The 25,334-nt window shown below is 50.5% G+C and overlaps 2 protein-coding genes and 1 pseudogene across 2 annotated transcripts; 2 read left to right on the forward strand and 1 right to left on the reverse strand.

Annotated features, from left to right (window-relative positions):
• The first annotated feature begins 6,785 nt into the window (after positions 1-6,785).
• Positions 6,786-13,835, forward strand: LOC149915832 (protocadherin beta-15-like). The gene is made up of 3 exons (XM_090151085.1): positions 6,786-6,966; positions 10,407-13,144; positions 13,746-13,835. The coding sequence occupies exons 1-3, from the start codon at positions 6,786-6,788 to the stop codon at positions 13,833-13,835; spliced, it is 3,009 nt and encodes a 1,002-aa protein (XP_090007211.1).
• Positions 13,836-16,033: 2,198 nt separating this feature from the next.
• LOC149915833 (uncharacterized) lies at positions 16,034-17,550 on the reverse strand (annotated as a pseudogene).
• A 3,443-nt stretch (positions 17,551-20,993) lies between these two features.
• LOC149915834 (uncharacterized) lies at positions 20,994-23,621 on the forward strand. Its single transcript, XM_090150861.1, has one exon. The coding sequence runs from the start codon at positions 21,416-21,418 to the stop codon at positions 22,910-22,912; it is 1,497 nt and encodes a 498-aa protein (XP_090006987.1). The 5' UTR covers positions 20,994-21,415; the 3' UTR covers positions 22,913-23,621.
• Positions 23,622-25,334: the final 1,713 nt, after the last annotated feature.

Genomic DNA, 25,334 nt, shown 5'->3' on the forward strand with positions numbered 1-25,334 from the left:
CGTTGAAACCCTATGGGTAAAGATCAGGGGATGGGCTTATAGAGCAGAACTTCCTGGTGGGTGTCTGCTACAGGCTGCTGAGCTAGGATGAAGAGACAGATGAGGAGTTCTAAAAGCAGCTGGCAGAAGCTGCGCGATCGTGAGCCCTTGTCTTCATGGGGGACTTCAATATCCCTGACATATGCTGGGAATACAATACAATGCAGTGTAGGAGGTTTCTGGAGTGTATGGAGGATAACTTTCTGACGCAGCTGGTGAGAGAGCCCACAAGAGGAGCTGCCCACTTGACCTGCTGTTCGCAAACAAAGAAGGTCTGGTGGGAGATGTGGAGGTCAGGGGCTGTCTTGGAAAGAGTGACCATGAAATGGTAGAGTTCTCGATTCTTGGTGGAGCCAGGAGGGAGAACAGCAAAACTGCTACCTTGGACTTCCGGAGGGCGGATATTGAATTATTCAGAAGGCTAGTAGGGGGAATCCCCTGGGTTTCAGTCTTGGAGACTAAAGGGGTCCAAGACGGCTGGTAGCTCTTCAGGAAGGAAGTCTTCAAGGTGCAGGGGCTGGCTGTCCCCCTGAGCTGCAAAATGAGCCTGCAGGGAAGATGACCGGCATAGATGAACTGGGAGCTATTCTTGAGGCTCTTCTGTGGAAGAAGGGATGGGTGACTCAGAAAGAGTACAGAGAAGTTGTTAAGATGTTTAGAGAGAAAATCAGAAAGGCAAAAGCCCAGCTTGAACACAACCTGTCCACTGGGGTTAAAAGGAACAAGAAACCCGTTGACACATATCATCAGTGGTAAGAGAGGACTCAGGAGAATCTTCATTCTTTTCTGGATGAGGCTGGGAATGTGACCACTGAGGATAAGGAAAAGGACGAGGTTCTGAATGCCTTCTTTCTGTCTGGCTTTGAAGTTCACACCAGTTATCCTCAGGGTACTCCACTCTCTGACCTGGTAGTCTCTGTTAACTGGAGTGCGGACAGAACAGAACCACCTACGATTTGGGAGGACGCAGTCAGAGACCTACTACTCCAGCTGGACTGTCACAAGTCCATGGGGCTGGATGGGATTCACCTGAGAGTGCTGAGGGAACTGGCAGAGGTGATAGGCGAGCCACTCGCCATTATCTATCATCGCTCTTTGTTGACTGGTGTGGTCGCAGAAGACTGGAGGCTTGCCAATGTGACTCCCATCTATAAGAAGTGTTGTAAGGTGGATCCAGGAAACTCCAGGCCTATTAGCCTGACCTCAGTGCCAGGAAAGGTTATGGAGTAGATTGACTTGAGGGAGATCACGTGGCATGTGCGTGACAACTGGGAGATCAGGCCTAGCCAGCATGGGTTCACGAAGGGCAGTTCCTGCTTGGCCAACCTGATCTCTTTCTATGATCTAGTGTCCTGTCTGGTAGATGAGGGAAAGGCTGTTGATGCAGTCTACCTAGACTTCAGCAAGGCCTTTGACACTGTCTCCCACAGCATTCTCCTGCAGAAGCTGACAGCCCTTTGCTTGCACAGGTACACTGTTGGCTAGATAAGGAATTGGCTGGAAGGCTGGGCCCAGAGAGTGGTTGTGAATGGAGCTAAATCCAGCTGGCAACTTGTCACGAGTGGTGATCCCCAAGGGTCGGTGCTGGGGCCTGTCCTCTTCAATATCTTTATTGATGATGTGGATGAGGGCATTGAGTGCACCTGCAGTAAATGTTCGGATGACACCAAGTTGGCTGGAAGTGTCGATCTGCCTGGGGTAGTGAGGCCCTACAGAGGGATTTGGACAGGCTGGATAGCTGGGAAATGATTACATTTCACACCTTACTTGCTATTTCTGTTCCCTGTTGTGCTGTTTACTATCTTAGGGGGCTAGAAGAAGATGATCACTGCTGTTGCATGTAACATCAAGTTCTGATGTGTTCAAGTTACTGCTCAGGAGACTCAGCTGGTGTCTGTACTCCATATTGTCATCATCTTCGTACGTAGAGAATCATCTCAGTATCTCTATGACTACGTCTATGTGGTTCTCAGTATGTCTACCTCTATTTGTACTTCTGTCTCCATGCCTCCACCTCTACATTTTTTTTGTTTTCTCTCAGGAGTGGCATGTAAGATCATATTCTGATGTGTTCAAGTTACTGCTCAGGAGACTCAGCTGGTGTCTGTACTCCATATTGTCATCATCTTCGTATGTAGAGAATCATCTCTCAGACTCTATGAAGAATTACACATTTTCCTTTGTGTCTTTAGAGAGCCAGACTATGGGAGCGTGAACAGGCCATGTTTTCCTCCTTTTCCACACTGTTCTTTCTCCTTCACCTACCCATTGTCTTTTGGCCTAGTTACAAGAGCTCTTGTTAAATATTCCTGAGATGTTCAAACCAGCATGATCCCCCTACTGAGTCTCCTGAATATGTTTCTCTTTCTTCCTATGTTTAACCAACTCTTTATTATACAACCCCGAGATCTTCCGCGAGACAGTAATTTTTGAGTGTCATGCTGTGTGGGAGGTTTTTAGCAGGCCCCCAGAAGAATTGGCACTGTCAGTGCTTTGAAACTCCACCCAAAAACAACTGTAGGATCCAGAAAATGTAGCTAAGTGTTTGCAGCAGATATGCCATCACTCTGGCAACTGTAGAGAGACAGCAGTCACTGCCCCGTGCTGGGGCTTGGCCCATGCCTGCTGCACCCTGATCAATGCTATTCAGCACACTGAAGAGAAGGGAAGAGAAGGTCTCTAACTCTGATGACAATGTGACAGGCCCTGTGGCTGCTCCAACTTCTGTGATAGGCCCTGCAGTTTCTTCAGCTCTCACTACACTGCCTATGGTTGCTTTGAGGCCTGTGCCTGTTGCTGTGGTGGCTCTAAGCCCTGCTCCGTGCTCTGTGGCTGCTCCAAGAACTGCCACAGGCCTGTAGTTAGTGCAACCCTGCTATTGGCTCCGCAGTTGTTCCAGCTCCTCCATCACAGCCTGTGGTTGCTTTCAAACCTGTGGCAGGTCCCGTGGTTTCACCAGTCCTCAAATCAGGCCCCAGAGTCAATGCATTCCTTGTGACAATCCACGCTCTCTCCCAAGAGAGGCCTTGTGGTTGTTTGAACCCATGCAACTGGCCCTGTGGTTGCCCCATTTCTCACAGCAGGCCCTGTGGTTCCTCCAACTCATGGCCAGGCCCTGAAGTTTCTCCTTCCTCTGCAATAGGCCCTGTGGTGTCTCCAACCCACTCAACACTCTTTGTGGTTGCTCCAAGTTGCATGAGAAGCCCTATAGTTGGTTCAATTCCTGCAGGAGGCCTTGAAGTTGTTCCAACCCTCAAAACAGGCCCTGCGGTTCCTCCAGTGCCTGTGCCAGGCCTTCTATCTGAACCAGGGAACCAACTGTATCAGTATCAATTGCCCCTGTACATAAGAGAAGACAATGACTGTTAATGTCAATTTATTGTGGTGACCCACAATGGAGGCAATAACTGTCTTTTTCCTGGCCATCCAGGAGCATTTATGGAGTATGGAGTCCTTCATAACAAGTTGCAGAAACCCCTGAAGGAGAGGGTGAATGGAGTCAATGTGCATAATTGCAGGCCATCTGGCTGGCATTAGATATTGCCAAATGAGAGAAGTGACCAATGCTCTATCTCTGCACCTAATTATGAATGGTGGAAAATACTCCATGGGAGTGGTTACAACTATACAAGAAGTGGAACTGACAGCACCTTACCAAATACTTCATGTCTGCTGCATTGTGAAAAGGTATTGCTGCGCACGTGGAGATTGTGATTACAGAAGTACATTCTGTAAGATGCTCACATTTCCTAGAGTTAAACCACTGAATGACATCTAAACAACCAGCAGGTAGGTAAACTGCTTGGATTAAAATGGTTTAGGTAGCTCTGGGCAGGTGAAATACAAGTGTGTTATTTACAGCCCAACGTGCCTAATTTTCCTTTCACACACTTCTACACCTGAAGGTGGAGAGCAACGTGTCATTTGTGAACAGAGGGCTATCAGAGTGGGTGGTGTTTTTAGAAGCTCTTCTCTGCCTGGATGTATCCTGGCTATGCACACTCCAAAGCTGAAGTTACAATAAGCAAGATTATGGGTCCCCTCCTCTCTCTGAACTGCCAGAGGCCAATCAGGAGCAGAAACAAATGGATCCCAGGTGTCACTGTCATTTTTTCATGACAGGAATGAGGAGCTGTGTATGGCAAAAGAAGATGATGATAGTACACTCTTACAGGATACAAACACAGTGGAGCAATAGCTGGATTAAAAAAAAAAAAAAAATTCCCAACCCTTCCAATGACTGCCGATGACTTAAATGGACTACAGTGTCGAACCAGAAAGATGCTATTCCCTCATCTTTGAACTCTTAAATGAGGGTGAGGAGGAGTGGATCCAGGCTCCAGTGCTTCCAGTCACTCAGGTACATTGCTTGCAGCTGAGTTCCCTGGCATAGCCATCCCTTCTCACTTGGTGTTGAACCATTGGTTCAGGCTGTGATCTAGCAATTCCTCTGCAAGCCATGTTTCTCGTTTTCTCTACTGAGAACAGCCCTGTGGGGAAGGAGTCAGTTTCAGGTGCACAAAGGCCTTGACATGAGCCATAAATGCATGCTTGTAGCCCAGATGACCGATTCTATTTGATCTGCACCAAGAGAGAGATGGCCAGCACGGTGAGAGAAGTGACTGTCCCCCTCTTCTTTGCCCTCATGAGGACCCAGCTAGAATGTTGTGCCCAGGTTTGTGCCCACCTGCACTGGCGTAAGGCAAATGGAGTAAAACCCATGGTCATGAAGGTCATGAAGATGATCAGAAGGTTGGAGCACCTCTGCTATGAAGGAAAGCTGGGGCAGACTGACTTGTTCAGCTAAGAGAAGGGACTCAGAAGACCTCATTGTGGCTTTCCAATACTTGAATGAGCTTACAAGCAGGAGGGAGATGGACTTCATCAATCCCTTTCCCTTCTGCAGATATCTGTGAGACTGGGAGTCCCAACTGCTGTTAAAAGGACCACAGTGGTGTTTGTGGTGCATAAACATAAACGCACTCAGAGCGCTAACTCTGAGTGCTCAGGTACTTCCCATGTGGGCTCTATTTCTCTTGTTGCTCCCCTTGGCACCAATCACTCTCTTCTGGGAGTTCACAGGAAGAGGCTTCATAAAGAAACAGTGTAATGGTATAACCAATAGAACCCTGACATTGGCCTGTACAGACAGCCACAGCAATCAGGAGCATCTCTGTTTATCTCAAGCCACCTGACTCCTGGCAGAGTACCACACGCTGAACACGTACCCTGAATCTCCCAGGGCTCTGAGGCACATCTGGATACCAAAACAAGACCCAGGCTAAGCATGCAACAGGCCCTGTGGTTGCCCCAACTCTTTAAACACACTCTGTGTATTTGCTGCAACCCTCTTTACATGCCATGTGGTTTCAACAACCCTCGCACATTCCCTGTGGTTACTCCAACTCACATGACAGGTGCTGAGGTTGCTCCTTCACCTGGGAAAAGCCCTGTGGTTGCTCCAACGCACTCAACACCCTTTGGGGTTGCTCCGAGTTGCATGAGAAGCCCTACAGTTGCTGCAGTCCTTGAAGTTGTTGGTTGCAACCCTCAGAACAGGCCCTGCAGTTTCTCCAGTCTCTATGCCAGGCCTTCTATCTGAACCAGGGTACTATCTCTGTCATTATTAGTGACTCCAATACAGAAGATGTGAACTTATTGTCAAAACACATAAAGAAAGAAATTACGTCTGACCCCTGACTATGAGGGAGCTGCAAGTTTTGTGAAAATATTTCAATCATTGTCCAAGTGAGCACATTGTCACCTGGCAGCTCCAGTGCTGGGATAATGGCAACAGTAGCCTGGACATAGTGAGCAGCAAAGCCAGACAGCTGGCATTTAAGCTGGCGGTTTAAGGAATTGTTGGTAGAGATCTCACAAGAAGCTGTCTTTAGCGACTAAGGAGTGGAAGAAAGCCAGATACTCTACAAGGATGTCTTTCTGTGGGCACAAGAGATCTCTGTCCCTCAGAATAAGAAGGTGGGCAGGGGAGGCAGTCAACAGACATGACTATGCAATTATCAGCTGGTCAAACTGAGGGAAAAGAAGAGATTGTAGCAACTGTGGAAGCAAGATGTGTCACCTGGGGAGAATAGAGGGATGCCGTCTGGACTTGCAGAGGGGGATTTAGAAAGTCAAGGCACAGATGGAACTGAACTTAGCAAAGGATGTTAACAACCACAAGAAGGGATTCTATAGGTACATTGGCCAGAAGAGGCAGGCCAAGAGAGTGAATCTCCTTTGGTAAAGGAGAAAGGAGAACTGGCTGCAACAGATGAGATCATCACTGGCAGCCAGGATTCTTGTATTACTCGCATTCTTGGGCCTCTAGGTGGGAACTAGGGGAGTAAATCCCCCTCTGCTGTATGGGCAGAGCAAGTCTGAGACCACCTCATGAGTGAATGTATACAAGTCTATGGGGCTGAATGACATGTGTCCCTGGGTTCTGATGGAGCTGGCTGATGTGGTTGCTGGGCTGCCTTCCATCGTATTTGAAAAGCCGTGGCTGTTGGGTGATGTCCCCGGGGTCTGGAAAAAAAGGAAATGTCACTCCCATTTACAAGAAAAAGAGGAAGAAGGACCTGGGGAACTACAGGGCAGTGAGCATCACCTCTGTGCCTGAGAAGATCATGGAACAGATCCTCCTAGAAGACATGTTAAGACACATAAGGGAGGAGAGATGGATAATTAATGGGTTGGAAAGCTGTAGTTATAGTTGTAGTTGTATTGAACAGCACTATGTCCAGATGGAAGCCAGTGATGAGCGTTCTGCCTTGGGACCAGAGCTCTACAGTGTCGACATCAATGGCATTGATGATGGGCCCAAGGGCACCCTCAGTAAGTTTGCCGACAAGACCAAGCTGAGCGTGCGGTTGACAGTTCAGAAGGAAGTGACGCCATCCAGAGGGACCTCAGCAATCTTGAAAGGTGGGTCTGTGTGAACCTAATGAGGTTCAAGATTGCAAAGTGCAAGGTTTGACACTTGCATTGGAATAACTCCCAGATATGTATGCAAACTGGGAGAAGTACACTTGGTATGGATTGCCCCAGGGTTGGAAATGTCCCTACAATTTCCAACGGAATGATTTAAACTGCACTGGAACGGAAAGAAGCTCCTGAATACCTGTACTACACAGATGGTATCATTGCATGGGGCAAAAGAGCAGAGGAAGGTTTTGAGAAATGTAGGAAAAGAGTACAAATTCATCTGTAAGCCGTATTTTCCCTGTGTAGGAGATCCATTTTTTGAGGAATGAAAAGGCAAGATGGACATCATCTGATCGCAAAGGAGGAGATCAACTAAACAAAAGCTGTGTTTCCACCAACTGGCAAAAAAGAAATGCAAGCTTTCTGAAAAGTTTCCGTTTTCTCAAGAGTGCATATTCTGCATTTTAGTCTGATTGCAAGTCCTCTCTATCAACTGACCCAGAAGAAGAATGACTTCAAATCAGGGTCTCAGCAATGAGAAACCTCTGAAGAAATGAAAAAGGGAGGTAGTTCATGGGCCAGGACAAGACATTAAAAAATTAAACTACACTGCAGATAAGGAAAAAAGCCCAACCTGAAGAATCTGGCAGAAAGCTCTGTGGGAGGCCCTTGGTCATCCTCTTTGTTTTTGTATACCCTTTGGCTCTGGGATACTGAGGATCAGAGACCTGCTACACTCTACCTGAAAAGAGGTATTGGCAGCACATGGAGGAGTTTAAGCTCCTTCATATGAAGAAAGCAACAGAGGTAAAGAAGAGCAACAGCAGGTAAAAAAGAAGGAAAACTGGCTCACCCCTCATAATGACTGGTGATGACTCAAAGGAGTGCAATCTCTGTCTAAAGCGATGCTACTCCCCTGTCTGCAACCCCATAATTGAGGGTGAGGAGGGGGTGACAAGAGGCTCTACTCCTTCCAGTCCTTCAGGTACATTGCTTGCCCCTGAGGTCCCAGGATTAGCGATGCCTTCTCAGCTGGTGCTCAGCCATTGGTTCAAGCTGTGACCTGGTAATTCCACTGCAAGCTGTATTCCCAGTTATGTCTGCTTGGCCTATGACAGTTTTTACTGGACATTTATGTGTTGCTGACATCAGTGGTAACATGAGAGATGGTAAGTATCCCAAATGGATGGATAGATGGACAGATGCATGCAGTGCATGGAAGGAAGGGAAATACAGAAACTGACTTAATCTCTGATACTATTTTTATATTATCATGCATCCAAACAAAACTGATTTAAGAGGAAAGCGCAACAGTGACTGCATCTGAGTGAAGTTGGGGACCTGCCTTTGCAATAACAAGAAGAAGCTCCCATACCTGGTAAAGCTGGAGAAGTACTCCATCCTGCATTTCATGTGGTGTCAATGAGGATGCAACAAGAGGACTATGAAACATCAAGAGAACTCATATCCCTTGGGAGATGATGAAGGGGTTGGTAGCTCAGGTAGCATTCTCCTCCCTCAGAGCTGTTTGAAAGAAAGCAGGGAGAGCTCCTTGAAAAGGTAATGCAGCTTGAAGCCTATCTGAAGTTCCTCTATCCCAGTGAGTGCATCATGGGAAATAAGCAGGAGCTGAAAATCCCAGCTGATAAAATTATAAAGTTTCTAACTATTTGATATTATGGAAATGTGCTGGGAAGAATCACACAACTGGAACACTGCAATCAAGAGCAACAAGCTGTTTACAAGAGTTAGGCAGGGAAGGATGAGTGAGACAATTTCCTAGTTGTCTGCTAGGAAACTTGGGAAACTACAGACCCATGAGTGTCATGTCTGTGCCGGGGAAGATCAGGGATCAGATTCTCTGGAAGCCATGTTAAGACACATGCAAGAAAAGGAGGTGATCCAACACAGCCAACATTGCTTCACTAAGGACCATGGATGATGGCTGACCCATCTGGTGTATTTCAATGATGAAGTAACAGCGTCCTTGGGCAAATGAAGAGTAGGTGATGTCATCCACATGGACTTGTGCAAGGCATTTGACATGTCCCCACACAATATCTGTAAGTTGGAGACACATGTATTTTAATGGTGGACTATTCAGTGGATAAGGAATTAGTTGGATGGTCACAGCCATAGGATTGGGGTCAAGAGCTCCATGTCTGGGTGGAGGTGGATGATGAATGGTGTCCCACAGGAATCTATCTTGGGACAATTGCTTTTCAAGGTCTGTATCAGTGGATCTCGACAGTGGGATCAAATGCATCTGCAGCAAGACTGGTCGTAACATTTATTTGAGTGGTACATTTGATACAAGGAAAGGAAGGGATGTAATCCAAAGGACCTGGACAAGCTTGAAAAGGGGAGCTTAAGTAAATGGAAACAGTTTCAATACATCCAAGTGCAAGGTGTTCCACTTCAGTTTGGTCATTCCCAGGTTTGAGTACAGTCTCTGAGAAGAGCTAATGGAGAGCAGCACTTGGAGAGGGACTTGGAGTTTTGTGTGAATAAAGAGCTTGACATGAGCCATAAGTGCCTGCATGCAGCCCCGCTGGACGCATGTATACTTGGCTCCATCAAAAAAGAGGTGGCCAGCAGAGGTAGGGAGATGATTTTCTGTTGCAGCTTTCTCTCGTTAGGAACTACCGGGGGTACTGTGTGCAGGTCTGTGTTCAAGTTGGAGCACCTGTGATTTGAAGAAAGGCTAAGGCAGACTGGCTTGTTCAGCATAGAGGAGGATTTGTGGAGACCTCATTGAGGCCTTCCAATACTTAAAGGAAGCTTGTAAAAAGAGGGAGATTGATTTCTTCCCTACCTTTCTGTAGCATCGTGTCTAGAATTCCAAAACCTCTGCACTTCCCAACCATGAAAGCTCTTGCAGCTCATGCAGCTCTTTGCTTGATTAGTATGAAGTTAGGGACAATTTTCAGTCAGGTGTGGGAGTTCTGTTGTGTGGCAACACACTTTGGCATAGGTGCAAGGGAGGTTACGTTTGTCATTTGAGGGAAGGAAGATGCCAATCAGCAGAGGAAGAATTAGAGCCCTGGGTCCATTGGGTGAGGTGTGATACACAATGTGATGACAACATGATCAGGATTCTGTCCTAGAACAGAATTATTGTTCTAGTGTGAAAGCAAGCAGGAGTGCTGTTGAATCATTTCCTTACAGCACCTGCAAGCTCACAGGCACCAGTTCTATTCAGTACTGCTATGTGTCTGAATCTGCCCTCTTCCTATTTCCATTCTTCAGGGAAAAATGAGAAAATGAGGAAAATGCAACCATGCACCCATGGAAAAAACACCACATTTTGGGAAATCCAAGAACAGGAAGCAAAAGATTTCGGCAACCGATAACCCAGAGCATCACTGCGTGAGCGGGCAGTAAGCCTGCTGCCTAACACGGCGAATATTTACATTGCACCTTTGGGATCGTGTGTGCAGGAGGAAAGGAGATTGGAACCGGGAACTCCATCCGCATCGGCAGCGCCGGTGAGAAGGCGCAGAAGGAGCAATTCGCCGTTGCGCCGCTGGGTGGGGATGTTGGCCACGGAGCGGCAGCTCCCTCTGGCCGCAGCGCGCTTTCAGGCGCAGGCGCCCAGCAGAGCCGCGCGAGCCGCTCGGGAAGGGCGGCGGGGCACGGAGGCGGGCGCTCGGGGGCTTCGGGGCCGAGCCGCTGGGAAAGTCCGGCGGCTTTCGGTCGGCGAGCGGCAGCTCTCGCCGTGCGTCGGGGCCGGCGAGAAAGGCCGCGAGGCATGGAGGCCGCCGGGAAGGGCCGGCCGTGGCGGAGCGGGACGGCGAGCGGGAGACGGAGCGGCGGCGGCGAGAGGCGAGTGCTGTTGTGGCTCGTGTGCGTTTGCGTGTGGGAGAGCGGGGCCGAACCGCTGCGCTATTCCGTGGCGGAGGAAATGGCGAGGGACTCGTCGGTGGGCAACGTCGCCCGGGACCTGGGGCTTTCTCCGAGCCAGCTGGCGGCTCGCAAGGCGCGCGTGGTGTCCGAGGGGAGCGAGCAGCATTTCCGCCTCGATCCGCACAGCGGCGTCCTGACGGTCACGGAGACGCTGGACCGAGAGCGGATCTGTCCGCACAGCGAGAGCTGCGCGCTCTTCTTTAAGCTGTTCTTTGAGAACCCGGTGCAGCTGATCCGCGGGGAGGTGGAGGTTCGGGACGTGAACGACAACTCCCCGGTGTTCCCGCAGAAGGAGGTGGTTTTGGAGATATCCGAAACGGCATCGCCAGGAACTCGGTTCCCACTACAAAGAGCGCGAGATAAAGACGTGGGCACAAACGGTTTACAGAATTACAGTCTCTCCCCAAACTCGCATTTCTCGATAATTGAAACAGTAGAAGATGGAGAGAGATACGCGGAGCTCGTACTTGAGAGGGCTTTAGACCGTGAGGAGCAGCGGGAGCTGCATTTGGTGCTCACGGCTGTGGACGGGGGCTCGCCGCCCAGGTCGGGCACGGCTGAGGTCCGGGTGGTGGTGCTGGATGCCAACGACAACATGCCGGTGTTCTCGCGGGAGGTGTACGAGGTGCGCGTGGCCGAGAACAGCCCCCCGGGGCAGCTGGTGGTGCGGGTGTCGGCCGCGGATCCCGACGAAGGCTCCTACGGCAAAGTGCGGTACGCCTTCACTGAGATGTCAGACCTGTCCGTTCAACTCTTCGATCTGAACGCTGAGACCGGAGAGATTCGCGTCTCGGGAAGGGTTGATTTCGAAGAAGCGAAAGCTCACAAGCTGGTTGTGAGCGCCACGGACGGCGGCGGTCTGTCTGCGCACTGCAAAGTGCACGTGGAGGTGCTGGACGTGAACGACAACGCGCCGGAGATCGAGCTGAGCTCCGTGAGCGCGTCCATCCCCGAGGACGCCCCGCCGCGCACCGTGGTGGCCCTGCTGAGCGTGCGGGACCGCGACTCCGGCGACAACGGGCGGACGGAGTGCGCCATCGAGGGCGACGTGCCGTTCAGCCTGACGGCCGCGTTCGCCGACCACTACGAGCTGCGCACCAGCGCGGCCCTGGACAGGGAGACGACGGCCGAGTACAACGTGAGCATCGTGGCGGCGGACCGGGGCCGGGCGCGGCTGAGCGCTCGCGAAAGCGTGCGGGTGCGGATCGGCGACGTGAACGACAACGCGCCGCGCTTCACGCAGGCGGCGTACAGCATGTGGGTGAGCGAGAACGAGGCGGGCGCGGTGCGGATCGGCAGCGTGAAGGCGACGGACGCGGACGCGGGCGCGAACGGGCGCGTGAGGTACGCGCTGGTGCGGGAGGAGGGCGAGGAGCGGCCCGCCGTGTCGGTGGACGCCGAGAGCGGGGACGTGTCCGTGGTGCGGCCGCTGGACTACGAGGAGGTGCGCGCCGTGGAGGTGACGGTGCGCGCCGCCGACGGGGGCTCGCCGCCGCGGAGCGCCACGGCGCTGCTGCGGGTGCTGGTGCGGGACGAGAACGACAACGCGCCCGTGGTGCTGCACCCGCCGGCCGACGGCGGCGCGGCGCTGCTGGGCGAGCTGGTGCCGCGGCGGGCGCGGGCGGGCTACCTGGTGGCCAAGGTGGTGGCGGTGGACGCGGACGCGGGGCAGAACGCGTGGCTGTCGTACGAGCTGGCCAAGGCGACGGAGCCGGGGCTGTTCCGCGTGGGGCTGCACAGCGGCGAGGTGCGCACGGCGCGGGCCGTGGGCGAGCGCGACGCGGCCCGGCACAGGCTGGTGGTGCTGGTGCGGGACCGCGGGCGGCCGCCGCGCTCCGCCAGCGCCACCCTCGCCGTCGCCCTGGCCGACGGCTTCTCCGAGGGCCGCCTGCGGGCGAGCGAAGAGGCGCCGGCCGCCGAGCCCGACGGCCGCCTCACCCTGTACCTCAGCGTCTGCTTGGCCTGCGTGTCCGCGCTCTTCGTGGCCGGCGCGGCGGCCGCCGTGGCCGCCAAGGTGCGGCGGGCCCGGCGGGGCGAGCCGGGGACCTTGCCCGCCTTCCCGCGCTCCGCCGCCGACAGCGGCGCCGGCTCCCTGCCCCGCAGCTACGTCTACGACGTCCGCCTCGCCGCCGGCACCGTCGACAGCGAGTTCCGCTTCCTCGGGCCGCTCTTCCCCTGCTTCCCCGCCGGGCTGCCGCAGGGCGCGGCCGAGCAGCGGAGCTCGCTGTGCTCGGCCGGCCTCGGGCAAGAAGAAGGCGACTGGGCCGTGCAGGTGAGGGAGCGGAGCCCCGCGCGGGGGACGAGGGGGAGCGCGGGGGCAGCGCGCTGTCTGTGGGGGAGGAGGGAGGCGGGGGGGGGGACGGAGGCTGGGAGTGACGGTTCGGCCCCGAGTGCGGCTGTGGGACGGCAGGGAGCTGCGGAGAGGCCGCGGCGCTGATGGCGTCGTGTTTCTCCTGCGCAGCGTTAGCGACGGCAGAGCTGATGTCCCCTCAGAGTCTCTTTCCCCTCCGTTGCTGTCTGAGTTCCCACACCCATTATCCTCTAGTTACCGTTGGCTTTAAAGCACGTTATTTGTTATTTGTTCGTGGGGGAACCGTCAGTGTCTGCTCCCCTCTTCCTGATCTAAAAAATGATTTCCAATTTTCTGGGGTGTTTATTTAGGGCTTTAATAGGTCTATAGGGTTCATTATAGGGTTTTACTGTTGTCTTGTTCGGGTCAGAGAGCTGTTTTCCCCGGCCTCCTCTTTCTTTGCCTGTGGACAGGGAAGAGTGGTGTCCCATTCACATTGGTTCAAATGAGACTTCCCAGCTTCTCACCGACACGTGCTTAGCGTTAGCGCCCCAATGTCAGCCGTCCACTGTGTTCTTTGCAGGGCCGAGCTCCCCTGTCTGAAGGCACGGCTCCCGGTGCAGCAGAGGAGAATGGCAGTTTGGATCAAAGCCCCTGGCTCAGCCATCAGTAAGGGAGCAGAAGGAGAATCATCTCAGTCCTCGTGGGCTGATCTCTTCGAATTGAAATGAAGGAGACACCAACATTGTACCAAAAATAACCAGGGAAGCAGAGATCTGCTGTGTGAGAACTCAAGGACAATCTCTGCCTATGCTGCACTCTATTATTTTATTCCTTTTGAAATTTTGTTCCTTTTGGAGGTGGATGCATGCTGGGAACAGTGAGATGTGATATCTAATTGTGCTAGTGCTATTGCTTGTAAGCATTAAGTGACAAATGGGAAGAAAAGAGTATGATATTGAAGCTATCATTTTCATCCATCTGCTTTTATGCATTCTTTTTTGTTGTCACGTGGACTCTGTAATAAGGGAATTCCATGCCAGGCTGTGTTCAGGATTATGGAATATTAGATAATAGAACATTCAAATCTATTTGCTATTTCCCTTTGCTGATATATTTCCAAGATTTGAATGCTTGTTGACAGAAACCAATAAAATCTACTGAGAAATCTGACAGAATGAGAGCTTCACTGCTACATGCAAATTTATTCTTCCCATGTGGGGGAACATTAAGGATCACTGTTGCTGTTACACTGTTCCACACCTGAAGCTGAAGGGCAGTGTGTCCCTGTGAAATGAAGGCAGTCATAGTGAGAAGTGTGTGGGGAAGCTCTTCTCAGCCGGGATGTGTTCCCTGCCATAGCAGTGCCAGCAATCAGGTTACAATAAAGGAAAGGTACAAGTCCACCTTCCTCTCCCTGAGGTCCGAGGGGCAAATCAGGAGCATTGGTAGGAGCATAAGGAAGCAGATACCAGGTGGTACTATAACTGCTGTGGGGCATGAATGAGGAGCTGCATTCCCAACTTTATGTGCTGATTATGGCCTACAGCTAGTTTTTGTAACCCGTTTCTGTGTTGCTGATTGCCCTATTTTTCTTGTAAATTGACCTGTCTTCCTTTGTAGTGGCTGATATGATGGTTTCTTTTATCTTTAGGAGGAAAAGCCCGTTTAGAACAGTGACTACTGAGTTTTTGCTGAGCAGTGCTGCACAGAGCAAGGGACAGTTCTGCTTCTCATTCTGCCATGAGAGTGAGTGTGCTGGTGGTGCACAAGAAGCTGGTAGGGGACAGAATGAGGCGTGCTGCCCTAAACTGTCTGGAGGGATATTCTCTACCATGTGACATTGCACAGAACTGTAAAAGAGGGGATATCTCAGGTTTGGGGGTCAGCAACTGCTTGTGAGCTGGCTAGACATGGTCAGCAGGTGGTGGCATACAAGTAGTATTTGCCTGTATTCCTACGGTGGCAGGGAAGGACACTGAGAGGAGCAGGAAAACCAACCTTATAAACACATGGCTGAGAGGCTGGTGCAAATGCAATAATTTTGGGTTCTGTGATAATGGGGGAATCTACTCAGCACCTGGTATGAAGGCTGCCGATGGGTATCACCTATCCCATAGGGGAAACGGATCGTTGCCCCCTGCGGTTTCAGTCTTGGAGAGTAAAGGGGCCCAAAATGGCTGGTAGCTCTTCAAGAAGGAAGTCTTCAAGGTGCAGCGGCTGGCTGTCCCCCTGAGCTGCAAAATGTGTTGGCAGGGAAGAAGTCTGGTGTGGATGAATAGGGAACTATTCTTGAGGCTCTGGGAGAAAAAGAGAATCTACCTGCTGTGGAAGAAGGGACGGGTGACTCAGAAAGAGTACAGAGAAGTTGTTAAGATGTGTGGAGAGAAAATCAGAAAGGCAAAAGCCCAGCTTGAACTCAACGTGGTCGCTGGGGTTAAAAGGAACAAGAAACCCTTTGACACATCATCAACGCTAAGAGGAGGACTCAGGAGAATCTTTATTCTTTACTGGATGAGGCTGGGAATGTGACCAGTGAGGATAAGGAAAAGGCCGAGGTTCTGAATGCCTTCTTTACATCTGTCTTTAAAGGTCACACCAGTTATCCTCAGGGTACTCCACTCTCTGACCTGGTAGTCTCAACTGGAGACTGGCAGAGAGAACAGAACCCCCCGCGATTCAGGAGGATGCAGTCAGAGACCTACTAGTCCAGCTGGACAGTCACAAGTCCATGGGGCCGGATGGGATTCACCCGAGAGTGCTGAGGAAACTGGCGGAGGCGATAGGCAAGGTGCTCGCCATTATCTATCAGTGCTCTTTGTTGACTGGTGAGGTCCCAGAAGACTGGAGGCTTGCCAATGTGTCTCCCATCTATAAGAAGTGTTGTAAGGTGGATCCAGGAAACTCCAGGCCTATTAGCCTGACCTCTGTGCCAGGAAAGGTTATGGAGCAGATTGACTTGAGGGAGATCACGTGGCATGTGCGGGACAACTGGGAGATCAGGCCTATAAGCATGGGTTCACGAAGGGCAGTTCCTGCTTGGCCAACCTGATCTCTTTCTATGATCTAGTGTCCCGTCTGGTAGATGAGGGAAAGGCTGTTGATGCAGTCTACCTAGACTTCAGCAAGGCCTTTGACACTGTCTCCCACAGCATTCTCCTGCAGGAGCTGACAGCCCTTTGCTTGGACAGGTACACTGTTGGCTAGATAAGGAATTGGCTGGAAGGCTGGGCCCAGAGAGTGGTAGTGAATGGAGCTAAATCCAGCTGGCAACTTGTCACAAGTGGTGATCCCCAAGGGTCGGTGCTGGGGCCTGTCCTCTTCAATATCTTTATTGATGATGTGGATGAGGGCATTGAGTGCACCTTCAGTAAATGTTTGGATGACACCAAGTTGGCTGGAAGTGTCAATCTGCCTGGGGTAGCAAAGCCCTACAGAGGGATCTGGACAGGCTGGATAGCTGCGCTGAAGCCAATGGCATGAGTTTCAACAAGGCCAAATGCCAGGTTCTGCACTTTGGCTGCAATAACCCCAGGCAACACTACAGGCTTGGGCCGGAGTGGCTTTAAGATTGTGTAGAGGAAATGGACCTGGGGCTGTTGATTGATGCTGGGCTGAACATGAGCCAGCAGTGTGCCCGGGTGGCCAAGATGGCCAATGGCATCTTGGCTTGCATCAGGAATGGTGTTGCCAGCAGGAACAGGGAAATGATTGTCTCCCTGTACTCAGCTCTGGTGAGGCCACACATCTAATACTGTGTCCAGTTTTAGGCTCATTGCTACAAGAAAGACATTGAGGCCCTGGAGCGGGTTCAAAGAAGGGTGCCAAAGCTGGTGAGGGGTCTGGAGCATAGGCCTTATGAGGAGTGGCTGAAGGAGCTGTGATTGTTCAGTCTGGAGAAGAGGAAGCTCAGGGGAGACCTTACTGCTCTCTATAGCTACCTGAAGGGAGGTTGTAGTGAGCTGGGTGTCGGCCTCTTCTCTTGTGTAACTGGTGACAGAACTAGGGAGAATGGCTTCAAGCATCAGGGGAGATTTAGGCTGGTCTTTAGGAAATACTATTTTTCTGAAAGTGTGGTCTGGCACTGCAATGGGCGTCCCTGGAGATGTTCAAGGAACGGTTAGATTTTGTGTTGAGGGATATGGTTTAGTGAGTACTATTGGTGACAGGTGGATGGTTGGACTGGATGATCTTGAAGGTCTTTTCCTACCTTGCTGATTCTGTGATTTTGTGGTGCATCCATTCTTTATTCTTTGTATCTACAGGTGGTTGTGCATCACTTCTTTTGTCTGTCTCTATCTGTGTCTCTTATCTGTATCTCAGTATCTCTATGACTACGTCTATGTGGTTCTCAGTATGTCTACATCTATCTGTACTTCTGTCTCCATGTCTCCACCTTTACATCTCTTTATTTTCTCTCAGGAGTTCTACTTTGGTTTTGTATTCTGATTCTCTCCCCCATCCTGCTGGAAGAGAGTGGTCAGTAATGAACGTGTGGTGCTGAGCTGCTGTCAGGTTATACCAGGACACTGTTTTTGGTGTCCAATGTGTGGCCTGAAGGGCTGAGATAAGACAGATCTTATCCGAGTGTGTTAAAACAGAATTATACGTGTTATAGTAGTTCATTAGCTTCTGGGCACCGTGATAGCTTTTAAATTATTTTTGGAAGTCCTTTGGAGTGTATTCTAGAAGTGATTACATTTCACACCTTATTTGCTATTTCTGTTCCCTGTTGTGCTGTTTACTACCTTAGGAGGCTGGAAGAAGGTGATCATTTACTGTTACATGTCACATCAAGTTCTGATGTGTTCAGGTTACTGCTCAGGTGTCTACTCAGCTGGTGTTTGTACTCCATATTATCATCATCTTCGTACGTAGGGAACCATTTCTCAGACACTATGAAGAATTACACATTTTCCTTTGTGTCTTTAGAGAGCCAGACTATGGGAACGGGCCATGTTTTCCTCCATTTCCTCACTTTTCTTTCTCCTTCACCTACCCGTTATCTTTTGGCCTAGTTACAATAGCTCTTGAGAATGTTAAATGTCCTTGAGATGTTCAAACCAGCATGATCCTAGTGCTGTGTCTCCTGAATATGTTTCTCTTTTTGTCTATGCTTAAGCAGCTCTGTATTAATACAAGCCAGAGATCTACCATATTGCAGTGTCAGGCTGTGTGGGAGGATATTAGCAGGCCCTGAGAAGATTGGACATGATCAGTGCTTTGGAACTGCAGTCGAGAACATGTTGGGTCCAGAAAAACTGTTTGCAGCAGATATGCCATCACTCTGTCAACTGTAGAGAGACAGCCATCACTGCAGTGGTATGGCGCTTGGCCTATGCCTTCTGTACCCCGATCAATGCTATTCAGGACACTCAAGAGAAGAGAAGAGAAGGTCTTTATCTCTAATGACAATGTGACAGGCCCTGCGGCTGCTCCAACTTCTGTGATAGGCCCTGCGGTTTCTTCAGCCCTCACTGCAGTGCCTATGGTTGCTTTGAGGCCTGTGCCAGTTGCTGTGGTGGCTCCAAGCCCTGCTCTGTGCTCTGTGGCTGCTCCAAGTACCGCCACAGGCCTGTAGTTACTGCAAACCCTGCTATTGACCCTGCAGTTGTTCCAGCTCCTCCATTACAGCCTGTCGTTACTTCAAATCTTGTGGCAGTCCCTGTAGTTTCAGCAGTCCTCAAAACAGGCCACGGAGTCGCTGCATTCCTAGCAACAATCCCTGCTGTTTCTTCAACTCCCATGAGAGGCCTTGTGGTTGTTTGAACCCATGCAACTGGCCCTGTGGTTGCCCCATTTCTCACAGCAGGCCCTGTGGTTGCTCCAACTCATGGCTGGGCCCTGAAGTTTCTCCTTCCTCTGCAATAGGCCCTACGGTGTCTCCAAGCCACTCAACACTCTTTCTGGTTGCTCCAAGTTGCATGAGAAGCCCTATAGTTGCTTCAATTCCTGCAGGAGGCCTTGAAGTTGTTCCAACCCTCCAGACAAGCCCTGCGGTTTTTCTAGAGCTTGTGCCAGGCCTTCTGTCTGAACCAGGGAACCAACTGTATCAGTATCAATTGCCCCTGTACATAAGAGAAGACAATGACTGACAATGACTGTTAATGTTAATTTATTGTCGTGACCCATAGTGGAGACCATAACTATCTTTCTCCTGGCCTTACAGGAGCATTTATGGAATATGGAGTCCTTCATGACAAGTTACAGAAACCCCCGAAGGAGAGAGTGAATATAGTCAATATGAATAATTGTAGGCCATCCAGTTGGCTTTAGATATTGCTGAATGAGAAAGGTGACCAATGCTCTATCTCTGCACCTAATTATGAATGGTGGAAAATACTCCATGGGAGTGGTTACAACTATACAAGAAGTGGAACTGACAGCACCTTACCAAATATTTCATGTCTGCTGCATTGTGAAAAGGTATTGCTGCGCACGTGGAGATTGTGATTACAGAAGTACATTCTGTAAGATGCTCACATTTCCTAGAGTTAAACCACTGAATGACATCTAAACAACCAGCAGGTAGGTAAACTGCTTGGATTAAAATGGTTTAGGTAGCTCTGGGCAGGTGAAATACAAGTGTGTTATTTACAGCCCAACGTGCCTAATTTTCCTTTCACACACTTCTACACCTGAAGGTGGAGAGCAACGTGTCATTTGTGAACAGAGGGCTATCAGAGTGGGTGGTGTTTTTAGAAGCTCTTCTCTGCCTGGATGTATCCTGGCTATACACACTCCAAAGCTGAAGTTACAATAAGTGAGATTATGGGTTCCCTCCTCTCTCTGAACTGCCAAAGGCCAATCAGGAGCATAAACAAATGGATCCCAGGTGTCACTGTCATTTTTTCATGACAGGAATGGGGAGCTGTGTATGGCAAAAGAAGATGATGGCAGTATGCTCCTACAGGATACAAACACAATGGAGCAATAGCATGTAAAAAAAAAAAAATTCCCAACCCTTCCAATGACTGCAGATGACTTAAATGGACTACAGTGTCAAACCAGAAAGATGCTACTCCCTCATCTGTGAATGAGGGGTGAGGAGGTGTGGATCTAGGCATCAGCGCTTCCAGTCACTCAAGTACATTGCATGCAGCTGAACTCCCCGGATTAGCCATGCCTTCACACCTGGTGCTGAACCATTGGTTCAGGATGTGATCTGGCAGTTCCGCTGCAAGCTGTATTCCCCATTTTTTCTACTGAAGTACATAGCTCATGACTGTTTTTACTGGAAATTTCTGTTTTACTGATATCAGTAATATTTTGAGAGATGGTAACAGTCCCAAATGGATGGGTGCAAGTATGGATGTATAGAAGGATGACTGCATTGCAATCATGGAAAGAAGGGAAGGAAGGAAGTGAGGGGAGAGGGAGGTAGCTCCATCAGGAGAAAGATGGTTAGCAGGGTGAGAAAAGTGACTGTCCCTCTCTGCTTTGTCCTTGTGAGGACCCAGCTGGAATATCGTGTCCAGGTTTGTGCCCACCAGCACTGACATAAGGCAAATGGAGTAAAACCAGAGGAGGTCATGAAGATGATCAGAAGGTTGGAGCACCTCTGCTATGAAGGAAAGCTGATGCAGACTGACTTGTTGAGCTAAGAGAAGGGACTCTGGAGACCTCATTGTGGCTTTCCAATACTTGAATGAGCTTACAAGCAGGAGGGAGATGGACTTCATCAATCTCTTTCCCTTCTGCAGATATCTGTGAGACTGGGTGTCCCAACTGCTGTTAAAAGGACCACAGTGATGGTCATGGTGCATAAACATAAACACAGAGCGCTAACTCTGCATGCTCAGGTACTTCCCATGTGGGCTCTTGTAGTAGGCATGGCGAGGACACGGTGTGTGACGGGGTCAGGTTCCCTATGCTCAGGGCTTGCCAGGTGCTGTCCCACGATAGGACAGCGTGAATGCAAGGGGTGTAGACAAAGCAGGACGAGAATATTTAAGTGCCTGCTACATTTTAATAAATGCCATTTTGCTTCACCTATACTTGGGGTCTGTGTGAGCATTTGGCCCCGACCTGGTATGGGGTCGGTTTCGCTGGCAAAGCAGCACCTTATGGGGTGGAAAACGAGTGTTGCAGAGAGAACGGCAACAAATGGCGACCCCGACGTGATTCACCCTGTGAGTAGTAGCTGCCCGGCGTGCCCGTAAGGCGGTGGAACCTGTGAGGTGGCGGCAGGTCGCCTACGGAAGACACACTGCGGTGGAACCTGTGAGGTGGCGGCAGGTCGCGTGTGTAATTATGGATCAAGTAATTAAGGTACTTTTACATTTCTGTAAAACTTATTGCGGTAGGACCGTTCCTTCTAAGAAGGAGATCGCGGCCGTGTTATCGCGGCTAGAAAAGGAGGGTGAGCTGGACTCCCCTAAACAGGTGCTCGATTCAAATCGGTGGGACTCACTCACTGCGGCGCTGTGCCAGCGCGCCATGTCCGACCAAAAAGCCTCAGAGCTTAAAACATGGGGCTTGATACTTGAGGCTCTTAAAGCGGCTAAGGCAGAAGGAGGGTTCGGGGTGGACCGGAGCGCGACGGGGGCTGCCGGGAGCGGGTCTTTGCTTTCTCATAGATCCAGCGAGGCAAAGATGGCGCCGACGGCGGAGAGCGGAGGCGGAGAGACGGAGAAGAAGGAGTCGCCGAGTCAGTCATGTGAGCCGACAGCCCCGCCCTTGCCTTACCCTGCTCCGTCTTTATGCCCTTCTTTGGACAAAACGTCACAGCCAGAACCGCCCCTTGAAGAACGCGATAGGGCGGTAGGCGGAGCGCGCCGGTGTGGGAGCCCGCACCCGGGAGGGAGCCCGCGCCGGTGGGGGGGCCCGGTTACTGACTGGGCTAAAGTTAAAGAGGCAGCAGAAGAAAAGGGCTTAGCGAATCCAGCTGCGTTTCCGGTTGTAGCCTCAGAAAACGGCCCAATTTGGGTTCCTCTAGACCCGAAAGGGATTACAAGGGTGCTTGAGGCAGTTGAGAAAAAGGGTTTGAAATCCCCCTTAACAATGAATGCCCTCGAGAACCTTACCGCACAGGGGCCTCTCTTGCCCTATGATATAGAGAATTTGATGCGTATGGTTTTGAAGCCGGTGCAGTATACATTGTGGAAGGAGGAGTGGCAGGCCCGGCTCAGACAATTATTGGTTACAGCGCAAAACGATCCAGCGAACGTATTACACAACTCCGACCTTCAGAGATTGATGGGTAGCGCACCAGGTCTGTTAACTGCCCAAGCACAAGTTGCCCACCTGAGACCTGGGGAATTAATTGCTACATCTGACGCCGCTTTAGAGGCGTTTAGAAGGCTCGCAAGGAATGCAGAGCCATCTACTCCGTGGACAGAAATTACACAGGGCCCCACGGAGTCATTTCAGGATTTTGCAAATAGGCTGATAAAGGCTGTAGAAGGGTCAGACCTTCCTAGGGCGGTCCATAACCCTGTTATTCTGGACTGCCTTTATCAAAAGTCGAACGGGGACGTACGTGCTTTGCTAAGAGCGGCGCCGGAAAAGTTTCACACCCCCGGTGAGGCCATCAAGTATATCGTAGAGAAACAAAAGTCAAATCCGTCTGTGGCAGGCGAGGTTGCTGCCGCAGTGACTGGAGTGATGATGGCGCACGGGGGCTTTGGTTATCATCACCCCGGCTATCCGGCAGTGGATCAAGGGGCTCAAGGCCCATGTTTTAGGTGCGGCCAGTGGGGCCATATCAGGGCCCAGTGTAGGGCCAGAATAGAGGGTATGCTGCTGTAAAACATGTCGATACGGGAAGTGTCATGTGGATCCCGGCGAGAAAGGTCAAACCAGATCTGAAGAAAGAGAACAGTAACGGGGGACTCTGAGTTTTGCAGGTATGGCTCCTGTGAACACCGAAGAAGAAGGAGACAGCCCAGGAACCCCGAAGGAAAGCCGGGAGAAGCGTGGAGGAAGACTCAACCGTTGCTGTCAACGAGAAAATGCCTTTCTATCAGGCAAATGCTATGTTTAGTGTGTGTGGTGGTTATTGCTTTATCACAGGGAGCGAGGGTATTCACTTTTGTCACTGTCAGGGTATTCACTTTTATCACTGTCAGGGAATTCACTTTTGTCACTGTCAGGGTATTCACCTTTTATCACTGTCAGGGAATTTACGGGTTACTTAGGTAAATAAGATGAGCCAAAACAACTTTTGCTTTAGTTTGCAATCGGCTACCTCACTCTTTTGCACTTGCCTAATGGGCATTTCTCAATACACATTAGAAGCCTTTGTTAAGTACACTACAAACCATTCCAGCTGCCGTAACAACACCGATCTAGCTAGCCAAACGGCATGTTTGATAAAATCTCTGAACGACTCTGGGGTTGCTGCAGCACAGAGCTTGGCTCAGATAGAACACCTAGCATGTTGGTCAGTTAAGCAGGCGAATTTAACAACATTAGTATTGAATGCGATGCTAGAGGACACAAACAGCATTCGGCATGCGGTGCTGCAAAACAAAGCAGCCATCTACTTCTTGCTCCTGGCACAGGGGCATGAATGTGAAGACCTAGAAGGAATGTGTTGCTTCAATCTTAGCGACCACAGCGTATCCATCCATAAAGCGCTGAAAGCCCTGCGAGACCATACGGAGAGGATCCAGGTGGACGACGACCCCATCGGAGACGGGTTCAAGAAGACGTTTGGCAACTTCGGGAGTTGGATTGCGAAGATCGTTAAGGACATAGTATTAGCACTTTTAGTAATTGTGTGTATTACCACTATTCTGCCGTGTGTGATTATGTGCTTTCAGAATTGCTTGCTAAGGATTATGTAGTAACTTAGGGACCAATGCATAGAGTATAGAGTATCACAGGTATCGGGAACAATTGTAGCGTTTGCGTTCGCGCTGTTACGGGATATTACTGAGCATAGGGAGGGGGAGATGTAGTAGGCATGGCGAGGACACGGTGTGTGACGGGGTCAGGTTCCCTATGCTCAGGGCTTGCCAGGTGCTGTCCCACGATAGGACAGCGTGAATGCAAGGGGTGTAGACAAAGCAGGACGAGAATATTTAAGTGCCTGCTACATTTTAATAAATGCCATTTTGCTTCACCTATACTTGGGGTCTGTGTGAGCATTTGGCCCCGACCTGGTATGGGGTCGGTTTCGCTGGCAAAGCAGCACCTTATGGGGTGGAAAACGAGTGTTGCAGAGAGAACGGCAACAGGCTCTATTTCTCTTGTTGCTCCCCTTGGCACCAGTCACTCTCTTCTGGGAGCTCACAGCCAGAGGCTTCATAAAGAAACAGTGTAATGGTATAACCAATAGAACCCTGACATTGGCCTGTACAGACAGCCACAGCAATCAGGAGCATCTCTGTTTATCTCAAGCCACCCGACTCCTGGCAGAGTACCACACACTGCTGGTTCCCTGAATCTCCCAGGGCTCTGAGGCACATCTGGATACCAAAACAAGACCCAGGCTAAGCATGCAACAGGCCCTGTGGTTGCCCCAACTCTTTAAACACTCTCTGTGGTTGCTGCAACTCTCCTTACATGCCATGTGGTTTCAACAACCCTCGCACGTTCCCTGTGGTTACTCCAACTCACATGACAGGTGCTGAGGTTGCTCCTTCACCTGGGAAAAGCCCTGTGGTTGCTCCAACGCACTCAACACCCTTTGGGGTTGCTCCGAGTTGCATGAGAAGCCCTACAGTTGCTGCAGTCCTTGAAGTTATTGGTTGCAATCCACAGAACAGGCCCTGCAGTTTTTCCAGTTCCTGTGCCAGGTCTTCTGCCTGAACCAGGGAACTGTCTCTGTCAGTATCAGTTGCTCCAATAGGGAAAACATGACAGTGACTGCAAATGTCATGCAACTTACTGTCATAACCCATAAAGAGAGAAATTACTGTCTGACCCCTGACTTGTCACCTGGCAACTCCAGTGCTGGGATAATGGAGCCAGTAGTCTGGGAATAGTGAGCAGCAAAGCCAGACAGCTGGCATTCAGGTTATTTAAGGAATTGTTGGTAGAGATCTCATGAGAAGCTGCCTTGAGTGAGTAAGGAGTGGAAGAAAGCCAGATATTCTACAAGGATGTCTTTCTGTGGGCACAAGAGATCTCTGTCCCTCAGAATAAGAAGGTGGGCAGGGGAGGCAGACAACAGACACGACTATGCAATTATCAGCTGGTCAAACTGAGGGAAGAGACTGTAGCA

The sequence above is a fragment of the Phasianus colchicus genome, chromosome 15 (assembly GCF_987193195.1).
Source record: "Phasianus colchicus chromosome 15, bPhaCol1.hap1.1, whole genome shotgun sequence".
Lineage (NCBI taxonomy): Eukaryota > Metazoa > Chordata > Aves > Galliformes > Phasianidae > Phasianus > Phasianus colchicus.

What these genes read in the sequence shown, in the direction of transcription:
- LOC149915834 (XM_090150861.1), top strand. Translation starts at nt 21,416, where the DNA reads ATGGATCAAGTAATTAAGGTACTTTTACATTTCTGTAAAACTTATTGC.
- LOC149915832 (XM_090151085.1), top strand. Translation starts at nt 6,786, where the DNA reads ATGGAAGCCAGTGATGAGCGTTCTGCCTTGGGACCAGAGCTCTACAGT. An exon ending in GACCTCAGCAATCTTGAAAG is followed by an intron (nt 6,967 to 10,406) that starts GTGGGTCTGTGT and finishes TCGTGTGTGCAG; the next exon opens with GAGGAAAGGAGATTGGAACC. An exon ending in AAGGCGACTGGGCCGTGCAG is followed by an intron (nt 13,145 to 13,745) that starts GTGAGGGAGCGG and finishes TGTTCTTTGCAG; the next exon opens with GGCCGAGCTCCCCTGTCTGA.